This window comes from Otolemur garnettii, unplaced genomic scaffold, assembly GCF_000181295.1.
Source record: "Otolemur garnettii isolate 467f Iridium unplaced genomic scaffold, OtoGar3 scaffold00112, whole genome shotgun sequence".
Classification (NCBI taxonomy): Eukaryota; Metazoa; Chordata; class Mammalia; order Primates; family Galagidae; genus Otolemur; species Otolemur garnettii.
The window spans coordinates 151,747-164,540 of NW_003852507.1; the positions used below are offsets into that span (position 1 = coordinate 151,747).

Genomic DNA, 12,794 nt, shown 5'->3' on the forward strand with positions numbered 1-12,794 from the left:
CAATCTCAAACTCTTGGGCTTGAACAATCCTCTTGCCTCAGCATCCCAAATAACTAGGACTACATGCATGCACCACAATGCCTGGCTAGGTATTCCATCTTTAGGAGAGCTGGGGTCTATCTAGCTCTTGCTCAGGCTAGTTTTGAACTCCTGAACTCAAGCAATCCACCTGCCTTGGCCTCCCAGAGTGCTAGGATTACAAGTGTGAGCCACCACACCCAGCCTTCCTTAATTTCTTGAGTATTTTTCAAGGGAGTGTCATTTGAGCTGTCTTGGGCAATATGGTGGAGGTGCATACGTACAGGCTACATAAAAGAAATGAATTTCAGCAATCTTAAAAAAAATCTGGCAGGGCAGTGCCCATAGCTCAGTGGATAGGGCGCCAGCCACATACACTGAGGCTGGAAGGTTTGAACCTAGCCTGGGCCAGCTGAAACAACAATGACAACTGCAACAAAAAAATAGCTATAGTTCCAGTTACTAGGGAGGCTGAGGCAAGAGAATAAGCCCAGCAGTTTGAGGTTTCTGTGAGCTGTGACACCACGGCACTCTACGGAGGACGACATCATAGTGAAACTCTGTCTCCAAAAAAAAAAAAAAAAAAAAAAAATCTGGCAATCTTGAAAGCCTTTAGATTTCTTCCTGTACAGTATCCTGAGAAAATGCTGGAATCTCAATCTCAGTGAATGTTAGGCCATTTTTTAGTCAAGCTTTCATATAATCTATGAGATAAATTAAAACATATGTACACTAAAAGACTTACACATAGGGCGGCACCTGTGGCTCAGTGGGTAGGGCGTCGGTCCCATACACCGAGGGTGTCGGGTTTGAACCTGCCCCAGCCTAACTGCAACAAAAAATAGCTGGGTGTTGTGTTGGGCACCTGTAGTCCCAGCTACTCAGGAGGCTGAGGCAAGAGAATTGCCTAAGCCCAGGAGTTGGAGGTTGCTGTGAGCTGTGATGCCAAGGCACCTACCAAGGTCGATGGAGTGAGACTCTGTCTCTTAAAAAAAAAAAGACTTATACATGAATGTTCTTAGCAACTTCATTCATAATAACTCCAAATTGGAAACAACTCAATGTTCATTGACTTGTGAATAGATTAAAAAAAATTGTGACCCCCCCTCCCTGCCCCCACCTTCTGTGGCTGCTATCCTTCCTCTTTAGAGTCATATTGGATTCAGGACTTACCTGTGAAGCTTGCAGTCTCTGAGCTACATCCAGGACATGAAGCACAAGGGTTTGCTGTTGTTAAATTTCATCCCAATCTAACTAGAATTTCCAAGAATGTCTATTATGTTGCCCTCAACCTCCAACCCTGACTGGGGCTCAAGGATGGGGGATCAGGCACCAACCCTGACTTAGGGACCCAGACAACTTTTAAGCTTTAGTCACACCCACTTCAACCTCCTTCTCCTATCAGCTGGTCACAATTTCCTAGTGATAGAAAAACTGCTTTGATGTCATATTTTACATTCTTCTTTACTCTATGACTTGCCATTCTTCCTCAAGAGCCCAGCAGTTTCAAGTGTCTTTAAATTTAATAATCATAGGCTAGAATAGCATATTTTAATAATACCTTCAGAGGGAAGGTAAATAGAGTCTCTAGAATAAAGAAGTTCATTGGGTTTCTGAGAGATATTTCTAATCAGTAGCTGAGACAAGAATTCTGAGAGCCTAGACAATAGATTCAAGATCACTTTGACCTTCATGCTGTTTCTTCAAAGCAGAAGATGAAATTCCCATGTGAAAGAAAGATACTCTGTCTGGACTAAAAGGAAAGGCAACACTCTTATCTTTGAGGATGAGAAATTGAGACCAAGAGAATACCGCATAAGGCTTGTTAGAATCACTCTTCTAAGTCTCCACACATAATTTAGCCACATTTTCACAGTTTACTATTCTTTGCCTAATCTGATATAGAAGTAACTGATACTAACTGCTTCTTTGAGTCTTCATTTCCCTTTGAGGGCTCCTGTGCCATGTAAAACTTACAAATAAATTTGTATGCTTTTCTCCTATTATTCTATCTTATGTCAGTTTAATTCTCAGACCCAGGATGGAGGTGGATTTTTTTTTTTGAGACGGAGTCTCACTTTATCGCCCTTAGTAGAGTGCTGTAACGTCACAGCTCACAGCAACCTCCAACTCCTGGGCTTAGGCGATTCTCTTGCCTCAGCTTCCTGAGTAGCTGTGTCTACAGGCACCTGCCACAACGCCTGGCTATTTTTTGTTGCAGTTTGGCTGGGACCAGGTTTGAACCCACCACCCTCAGGATACGGGGCCAGTGCCCTATGCACTGAGCCACAGGTGCCTCCCAGATGTAGGTGAATACTTTTTTTTTTTTGAGACAGAGCCTCAAGCTATCCCCCTGGGTAGAGTACCATGGCATCACAGCTCACAGTAACCTCCAACTCCTGGGCTCAAGCGAGTCTCCTGCTTCTGCCTCCCAAGTAGCTGGGACCACAGGCGCCTGCCACAACACCTAGCTATTTTTATTTTTTTTTGGTTGCAGCTGTCATTGTTGTTTGGCAGGCAGGGCTGGATTTGAACCCACCACCTTAGGTGTATGTGGCTGGTGCCTTAGCTGCTTGAGCCACAGGCGCTGAGCCAGGAGAATATTTTTCTGCCTTTACACTTCTAAGATCAGCACATAACTACTGTTTGAATGATGGCAAGAAAACTAAAGAGCACAAACAAACTTCTAAATCCCTCTAATTCCCCTAAATACAGTTGAACCTTTAAAGTTGACCGACTCCGGACATTGACCACCTCCTAATTTTCATAGCCTGGACACACATCTCATGTACCTATCAGTACAGTAGGCCTACTTCCTTATCTTGATCACTTCCGTCAAGTTGACCAGTTTGTTATGGTCCCTTGTGTGGTCAACTTATAGAAGTTCTACTGTATTATCCCACTATGTTTGATATGGCATATGAGTTGGTATTAAATTGGCCAACAGAGACCAGTGCCCTTCAGGCATTTACCGGGGAGTAAGATTTGGATGCCCATGTCACCCAGTAGTCATTATAATCTCTATTAAAAGAAGGATTGCCTGAAAGACACATAGATATTTCAGATTTTATAAAATCTATTCCTGACATTAGCCAAATCAGCAGGAACCTAGACTGCAATGTATTGTTGTTGTTGTTGTTGTTGTTGTTGTAGTTTTTGGCCGGGGCTGGATTTGAACCTGCCACCTTCAGCATATGGGGCTGGCGCCCTACTCCTTTGAGCCACAGGCGCCGCCCCAATATATTGGTTTCTTTAAGAATTGCCTTTGCTGAATTGCTGTCCAGTGTGCCATCATTTGCCTACAGTTAAGGTGGTTATAGGAAACTGCCCTAAAAAGGTCATTGTTTCACTTATTCCAGGCTCATCAGAAAGGATGTTCATTTCATCACATAGGGTCCCTTCAATGAGTTCCTCCAGGAGAAACTGCTAACTATAATTTGAACCTCAAATCTGTATACTTAGCACCAGTCTGTAATTATCTTATAAAGTTTGTGGAAAGTATGTTTTGTCACGTTTTCCCTTTCACATTCACAGCTAGGAAGCTTAGATCCAAATTTGTAACCAACCTACAGTATTTAGGTCATTATGGCAGCATTTTTGAGATAGGGAAAAGGCAGGCCCTTGCCCAATAAAGCGTCGTTAAAGACTGAACCTGGTCTCTGATAACACAAGAGATGGAAAAACTGTCCCAAACTAGCTAGAACCTAAATGGCCACAAAAAAAATCATCTCACTCTTGCTCAGGCTGGTCTCAAAATCCTGAGTTCAAGCAATCCACCTGCCTCAGCCTCCCAGAGTGCTAGGATTACAGGCATGAGCCACTGCGCCTGCCAGCTTTTTGTCTTTTGGTTTTGCAATCACCTCATGCTTATTATACCCTATTATACCCATCTTAATAATGTATTAGCATACTAAAAGAAACTCCTATGGGGCCAGGACAGTTTACAAATGCCGCAGCAATGCCTTGCAGTGTGGTCTGCAAACAGGTGCCAGACTCTCATGAGAAAGGTACAACCATTGAGGATAGCATCTAGACAATTTTATAGCCATTTGAGGAAGTAATTGATTACTTTGAATCTGAGAATTTAAAAACTGAACTGTATTTTGCATGTTCTTTTTTCCTCCTAGTAATCCATTTTCATTTTCATTCAGTCCACAACAGATTGAAAATTTAAAACATCACCATCAATAACAGCCTAAAACTAGTCTTTCATCACAAACAGTTTGAGAAGTAACTGGTTAAGGGTCCGAACCCACCTTCCCATGGTCACAATGTAGGAAGAGTTCAGCAAACATCCGCCTCTGCATGTCGGATTTTATGAACTCCCGGAATTCATCTGCATAGAGGCAAAGGTGCTTAAGGAGTTTCTCGAACATTTCATTTTTAAAGTCTGCAATATGCGAAATGATGTACTGCAGGAAAAAAAAAAGAGAGAGAGAGAGAGAGAGGGTAAATGATTGACTTAGAGCCTTGCTCTTGACTGGCTTGGATTTTCCCAAGGATTCAGAAATACTGGCTGCAAAATGTTTCCATGTCATTTGCTTATCACTCAGATGAAGTGGTTTCATGTTGGTGCTGCTCTATAGGCTGTGATGCAGAGAGGTAACCAATGGGAATAGATATCTTTGGAAAAATTTCCGTCTAGATCACATCAGCATTATATTATGTGGAGGGCAGACTTTGGTCACAGAATGAAATAGCAGCACTGCTGATAAAATGGTGCTTGTAAATTGAAAGTTTTAAACATCAAATATAGTTTTTCTACTGGCATATGGAATATAAGAACATGTGTGTTCCAAGACGGGTTTACATTTAATTATTGGCATGTAAGAGATGGGGATCCTGGGTAGCTTTTTGTCTTTTGTTTGTTTATAGTCTCACTCTGTATCCTCGGTAGAGTGACATGGTGTCATACTTCCCAGCAACCTCAAACTCCTGGGCTCAACAATCCTCTGGCTGGCCTCAGCCTCCCAAGTAGCTGGGACCACAGATGCCTACCAAATGCCCAGATAGTTTTTTCTATTTGTAGTAGAGACAGTCTCACTGTTGCTCAGGCTGGTATTGAAATCCTGACTTCAAGCAATCCATCTGCCTCAGCCTCCCAGAGTGCTAGGATTACAAGCATGAGCCACTATAACTCACAGCTTTTTGACTTTTGGTATTGCAATAAGGCATATTTTACCAGTGGGGTTTTTTTTGTTGTTGTTATTGTTGTTATTGTTGTTTTGGAAAGTGTAGGGGCTAAAAACATGTATAATATTAGGCCATTTATCTTAATTCCTGTTGAATAGATTTCCAGAAGTGAGAATGCTAGCTTAGAAGGCAATTGTTTCTATGTTTTTTGTGGGGTTGACATGCTGCTCATAAGTTTTTGCACTCCCACCACTAATGTATGAATGGCTATTTCCCCTCAGTCTCACCATCAATGTGTATTGATGTCTGGATTTTTGATAGGCTGAGAACAAATTACATTCTTCTTTTAACTAATTAATTTTTTTTTAATGGGACAAGGTCTCACTATACTGTCAGGCTGGTCTTGAACACCTGGGCTCAAATGATCCTCTTGCCTCAGCCTCCCAAGTAGCTGGAACTACAGGTGCCTGCTACTGTGCCCGGCTACAAATCACTTTCTTGATCTATACCTCATTATAAGAGATAGAAAGTATCCAGTGACAGAGAGAAATGATTGAGCACTGCACAAGTTTTTGAGTGGATGTATTAGCCCAGCTCACAGTCAGTAATTTCCTCCCCTCCTCACAGCACAGAGGTAGCCAAATTTATATTGCATGATCCCACTTCCCTCGCCATCAATGACTGGATCAGGGGAGAACACTTAACCTGACTAAGGTCATCAGATTCTCTCTATAGGAATTGGGGATTAGAACTGAGGCGTGGCCAGTGATCTTTGAGTGGATCTGGACTTGTGATGTGTAGAGGAGGCAAAACTTCCCCTCTGCCATCTTAGAGTCTTTAGCTGGGCCTGAGAATTAAATTATGCAAAATGAATTAACCCGAGAAAACCAAACAAATTTAATGTAAGTTTCATGTGACATGGGAACCCTCATAAGGAAATTAAGACCCAAAGAAGTGGCAAAATTGACATGGTTAGTTTGAACAAAGAGAGATAATTGTGGAAAAGTAACTAAATTATGTAGGGAGGGTAAAGGGAAGATAAAAGATAAGAATTATTTTAACGAGGTCTGTTTGTACAGAATTCTCTTGTCTAAGATTTCCAGCTACAGAATGTTTCCTTTCTCTTGGTAGAGAGAGGGCATCTTTCTTAGAGATTTTAATCCCTTATTTTCAGGAAGGAAAGGAGAGAATAAAGTGCTCTTCTTGTATCTGTGGTTTTTCTAGATCCTTTAGCTCAAAATAATCCTTATGCCGAAATAGCATATTTTAAGTTAGTATATTCTGCCACCCTTTGAATGTAAAATTGAGAGTTGTCAGACAGCCAGATTGCTCCATGTAAACCAAGGCTGCAGAGGAAGTCTGTCCACGGAGACAAAGTCTGGAAGCTTTCAAGGTCCCTATTCTAGTCCCTTCCTAAAGTCCTTGGATTATGCATATTTCATTTTCAGCTATATTAGTTCAGGTTGGTTTCTGGTTCTTATAATCAACATGTTCCAGTAATTTGCCACTAAAGAATCGTAATTTGTTTAAAATGCAACATTGTTTCTGGCATATTTCCCTGATGCATACTTTCTCAAGGTGATACTTCATTTCCTCATTGCCATCTAGGCAAACTTTGAATATGTTCTTAAAAGACATGTTCAGCTTGAATCCGTACTAATGAGTCATAAACCACTATTCAACGGGCTTAAAGATCAAGAGGAAAATTTACAGCAGAGCAAAAAACACTTTTCTAAATAATCGGTTCCCTTAGTTGTCATTCTTCTTTTTTTTTTTTTGTGAGACAAGAGTCTCACTATGTTGCCCTCAGTAGAGTGCCATGGCATCACAGCAACCTCAAACTCTTGGGCTGAGGTGATTTCCCTGTCCCAAGTAGCTGGGACCACAGATGCCCGGCATTTTTTTGTTGTAGTTGTCATTGTCGTCTTAGCTGGCCCGGGCCAGGCTTGAACTCACCTACCTTGGTATATGTGGCCAGTGCTGTAACCACTGTGCTATGGGTGCTGAGCCAATTATTCTTGAAAAATAAATGAGCACAGTTCTTTTTGAAGCCTGTCTAAATTCAAATTCCAGTCTCTATATTCCTTCATTTGTGAAATAGGTATCATAGTAGGTGGAATCTCTCTGGGTCATCGTGAGGGTCTTCTATACGACCCTATCAAACATACATAGTTTGGGTATTTCAGGTAATAAGTTCTCTATAGCCATTGCTCTTGTCTACTCTAGAGGCAGATAAGCAACTGGCCAAGAAAGTTTTCTTCATTGAATAAAACAGTCCTCTAGCTGACATACAACTTTCAAGGGAAAATCCAGTGAGATCAATGATTCACAGAGTGTGATCGCTAGACCAACAGTATCAGCATCACCTGAGAACTTGACAGAAAGGCAAATTGAGCCCCATCCCAGATTTAGTGAATCAGAAAATCTGCATGGCCAGCAATTTGTGGTTTAACAAGCCCCTCAGATGATTCTGATGCTCATTTAAGTTTGAGAATAACTGAACTAGATTACCTGGAGTAACTGGTCTTAATTAGTCCAGTATCTTAAGATCCTGTTGTTTGGTCCTTACTGATTTTTCACTTGAGTAGTATTATTCTAAATTACTCATGTGATAGAATTATTGAATAAGTGACATTTCAGCAATATTATGACTCAATCGCCAAAGCTAAAAGAAGAAATCTCTGGTTTATGAGAATCATCCTGTTTTATATTATGCTGAGAATTCAAAACCACAAGTTTTCTGGCTATGGAAATGCTATTGAATCAAGAATTAGTTAAAGGCCAGGTACAGTGGCTCATACCTATAATCCTAGCACTCTGGGAGGCTGAGGCAGGTGGATTATTTGAGCTCAGGAGTTCAAGACCAGCCTGAGGTGTGAGACCCTCCCCATCTCTAAAAATAGCTGTGTGTTATAGTGGGCACCTATAGTCCCAGTTACTTGGGAGGCTGAGGCAAAAGGGTCACTGGAGCCCAGGAATTTGAGGTTGCTGTGAACTATGATGCCATAGCACTCTACCAAGGGTAACAAAGTGAGACTCTGTCTCAAAAAAAAGAATTACTTAAAACCTCTCTCTGAGAGACACATCAACATTCTGGATTTCTAGTCTATGGGTTTTCTAAATTAGCATATTCTGATTGTAGGCTGGGTGGCATAAAGTCTAATAGTTGCCAATATTAACTACAAATCAAATGCCAAAGAGAACAATTATTGAAGTTTGCCAGTGTCTCTCATAAAAGCAGAAAAGAGTGAGAATACATGGGAGGCTTTGTGCTTTCATACCCTTCCAAGGAATGAATCAAATTGATTGCTTGGATTAATTTAAGAATATAATTACTACTCCTCTTTAGTTTAATAGCTCTGTGAGTTATTAAACATTCTAACTATAGTTAATCACATTATCTCTATACTCTAGGTCCAACTGTAATGAATTCTGGGCTTTATCTTTCTAACTTAATGCTGACAATGTGGAAATTGTCACCTTTAATAGAGTGGTACCTACTGTTAGGTTCGATGGCTCTGGACCATTGGGGTTCATATTTATTTGTAATTGCAGACACACTAGAGAGTTGACGAAGCAGGTGATATAAGAGCAATAGGAAGAAAACTATGTTTGGAAACTCTCTTAGCTATTAACTTCCCAATTGTATTTGTAAGCCCTGATAGTTTATAAGAAGTCTGCAAACAAGAGTACAGAATGTTGAAGTAAACAAATATTTGCTACAGTGTCTTTTATTGAAGAAATGGTGTGTTCATATAGCCTTTGGGAAGAAAATTAGCTTTCCAGTTTCAGGAAGAAAATTTTTAAGAAAAAATCAGTGCTAATTATATGCGGACAGTCCCCAACCTATGGTCGTTCAACTTAATGAATTGTTGCCTTTATGATGACACAAAAGCAATATATATGTTCAGTAGAAACTCTCCTCCCTCCCTCCCTCCCTTCCTTCCTTTCTTCCTTTTTTTTTTTTTTGATAGTCTCACTTTGTTGCCCTGGGTAGAGTACCGGGGTGTCATAGCTCACAGCAACCTCAAACTCTTGGGCTTGAGCTATCCTTTTGCCTCATTTTTTCTAGTTTTCTTTTTAGTAGGGGTCTCACTCTTGCTCAGGCTAGTCTTGAACCCCCCAACACAAGCAATCCATCTGCCTTGGCCTCCCAGAGTGCTAGGATTATAGGTGTGAGCCATCATGCCCAGCCCCCAAAACTGTACCTTCAATACCCATACAACCATTCTGTTTTTCATTTTCAGTATAGCGTTAGACAATTTTGCCCAGCTGCAGCCTGTATGAGGCTAAACTATAATGTTTGGTAGGCTAAGTGTATTAAATGTATGTTCAATTTATGATATTTTCAACTTAGTTTATCCATATGCAACCCCTATCATTAGTTGAGTGTATGTACTTAACAAAGGATCAGCTACCTTTTCTGATTTTTTAAAACTTTGCTTAACAAACAAGTTGAACAAAGGCCTCATTTAATATTCAGATTTTTAAAAATGGCTCCTGCCTCAGGGTTTGGCCTTGTGGTCTGGCTCTCTGGGGTTCTCCCCCTTTCTTTTAGAAACTTGGCTCTTGGCTGGGTGCAGTGGCTCATGCTTGTAATCCTAGCACTCTGGAGGCCTAGGCAGGTGGATTGCCTGAGTTCATGAGTTTGAGACCAGCTTGAGCCAGAGCAAAACCTTGTCTCTAAAAAGAAAATAGCTGGGCATTGTGGCAAGCATCTGTAGTCCCAGCTACTTGGGAGGCTGAGGCAAGAGGGTCGCTTAAGCCCAAGAGTTTAAGGTTGCGCGAGCTGTGACGCCATAGCACTTTACAGAGGGCAACAAAGTGAGACTCTGCCTCAAAAAAGAAAGAAAGATAAAAAGAAACTGCGGTGAGGCACTCTTTTACAAATGGAACTTTACCCTGGAAGGGAGAACAATGTAACCTAAATATTGTACCCTCCTATTAATTTGACTAAGGTTTAAAAAAAAAAAAAGAAACTTCACTCTTCCTTCAACTGCCCCGGGGGGCCTCCCTGCCGGCCACACAGCACAACACCTTGGCACTGTGGTCCTCACCCCTCTTATTCTTTTCATTGGATTGTGAGGCTCCTGGATATCTTTCCTTCTCTCCCTTCTGTGGCTTTGCTCACTGCTGTTCCCCCAGGCCCAGCATAAGCCCTGACACATACAAGGTGCTCAGTGAACACAAACACTGAATGAAAAAAAAAAAATGGCACAATAACCCACAGAATTTTGTCCCTGCTGGTGAATGTTAGGTAATGTAATGTGTTATATCCCCACAAAATTCATATGTTGATGACCAAACCTCCAGTACCTTAGAATGTGACTGTATTTGGGAATAGGGTCTTTAAAAGGTAGTTAAAATAAAAGGAGGTCTCTAGGGTGGGCTGTAATCTTACTAGTGCCCTTATGAGGAGAGGACATTTTGACACAGATGTGTACAGAGAGAAGACTCTGAAAACTCAGGGGAAAAAATGGCCATCTACAAGCCAAAGAGAGAGGCCCTCAGAAGGAACCAACCATGCCAACCTCTTGTTTCAGATTTCTAGCCTCCAGAACTGTAAAAAATTAAATTTCTGTTGTTTAAACCTCCCTGTCTGTGATACTGCAATATGGCAACACTAGAAAACTAATATAGGCAATAAGGAACTTCCAATAAAGCAGTTCCTTGACCACATGGGAAGAGTCACATCAAATTGGAGGATAGTTGGCTTATCTCCTCTCATTCCCCTGGCTTAGAATTCTCTCATTTCTCCCCAAGGTGTTCTCATACATTCTCCTGACATATTGTTGCTCTGCCTCCCCAAAGCTATTACTCTTCTTTTTTCTCTTTCCGTGCCACAGCTCCAGTACACGAAAAATAAAATGAGTGTGGCTCAGTGCCTGTAGCACAGTGGTTACAGCACCAGCCACATACACCGAGGCTGGCAGGTTTGAACCCAGCCTGGGCCAGCTGAGCAGCAGTGACAACTGCAACAGAAAAATAGCCGGGGATTGTGATGGGCACCTGTAATCCCAGCTTCTTGGAAGGCTAAGGCGAGAGAATTGCTTAAGCCCAAGAGTTTGAGGTTGCTGTGAGCTGTGACAACACAGCACTCTACTGAGGGTGACATAGTGAGACTCTTTCTCAAAAAAATAAATAACATAAAATAAAATAAGTGAAACAAAACAAAAAATATTTAAGATATAGATAGGTAGGTAGATAGATAGAGACAGAATATAAAGCTATTTAGACAAATGTCCTTGTAGGAAAAATGCAGATCCTGATTTAGTAGAATATATTAAGTGAGAAGACATAATCTCTGGATATAATTGATGAAACCCTTCTCTTTAAAATTTAAACTTGGAGCCTCATTAGTTTGAAGGCCTCACAGATTGTATAAAACAATCCCGTAAGGAAATGATCATCTCAGAGTGGACTACCACTGAGTAGAAACACAGTGAATCCCAAAAAAGAGAATCCAGGCAGAGGCAGGATTATTTACTCCTAGGCAAGGGATATAACAGTTCTTCAGTGTGACAGAATCAAAAGTTAATATCTAGGGTCAGGCATGGTGGCTCATGCTTGTAATTCTAGCACTTTGGGAGGTCAAGGTGAATGAATTGCTTGAGGTCAGGTGTTTGAGACCTGGGACATTGTAGTCAGACTCTGTTCCTACAAAAAATAGAAAAATTAGCCAGGTGTAGTGGCAGCTGCTTGCAGTCCCAGCTACACTGGGAGGCTCAGTCAGGAGTCGGAGCTTGCAGTGAGCTGTTATCATGCTGCTGCACTCCAGGCTTGGTGACAGAACAAGACCTTGCCTCCAAAAAAATCTCCTTTTCTAAATAAGTAAATATGTGAACTTCACTATATAGTATTTGCAGTTTTTGCATATAAGTATTGTTACACCGATTATATGATTCAGGAGTTAGCCTCAGACTGCTTGCAGCCCAGACCTACTGAAACATGCTTCTGAGACACTGACTTTCACTTTCTACAGTCTTACCATAAACAGGAGTTCTTTTCACTTGTTGCAGGTAAGTAGGTAGATGTGTAGCTAGAGTCTCTACAACAATCAGATGGACAATAAAGTCAGGAAAGGATGTAAGTAAACAAACTAAATTCCTCTTTGAGAGTAACCAAATGCCTCACTGTGCCTGGTCTCAACACTGAAAGTCCCATGTTCTAGAAAATGCCTGAGTCCCAGATAAGCCAGGATGATTTTGACGCCCTATACCTGCCAACAGTATAATCCTTGTAGGGAACTCCGGTGAACCTCTGTTTGGAGTGTGCTGTGTTGTTTCCTGCTTTAGATAACAAACTATCTCTGTAAGTATTGGCATCCTTTGCCAAAAAAGAAACTATAAATGTTAGCTGTATCTGCAGTATCATTACATCACCATTTTTTTTGATAACCACATATAGTAAACTATATTTAGAGTTCATATTCCACGGAATACAGCCCAAGGAGTTCAGAATATTCCACCCCCAAATATGCCACTTTTCTATAAGAATTATTTTGAACTAAAAATGCTTTTTTTTTTTTTTTTTTTTTTTTTGAGAAAAAGCCTCAAGTTATCCACCTGGGTAGAGTGCTGTGACATCACAGCTCACAGCAACCTCCCACTTGTGGGCTCAAGAGGCTCCTGCCTCTGCCTCTG

General features: G+C 41.1%; 1 protein-coding gene across 1 annotated transcript in view; it reads right to left on the minus strand.

The window, feature by feature from the left end:
* Nucleotides 1–12,794, minus strand: part of EFCAB5 (EF-hand calcium binding domain 5) — a gene marked incomplete at its 5' end in the record, with an annotated part of 141,249 nt that overhangs the window by 57,229 nt on the left and 71,226 nt on the right. The window contains 1 exon segment of the mRNA XM_012809720.1: nucleotides 4,275–4,430. Coding sequence (XP_012665174.1) covers nucleotides 4,275–4,430 — 156 coding nt within the window.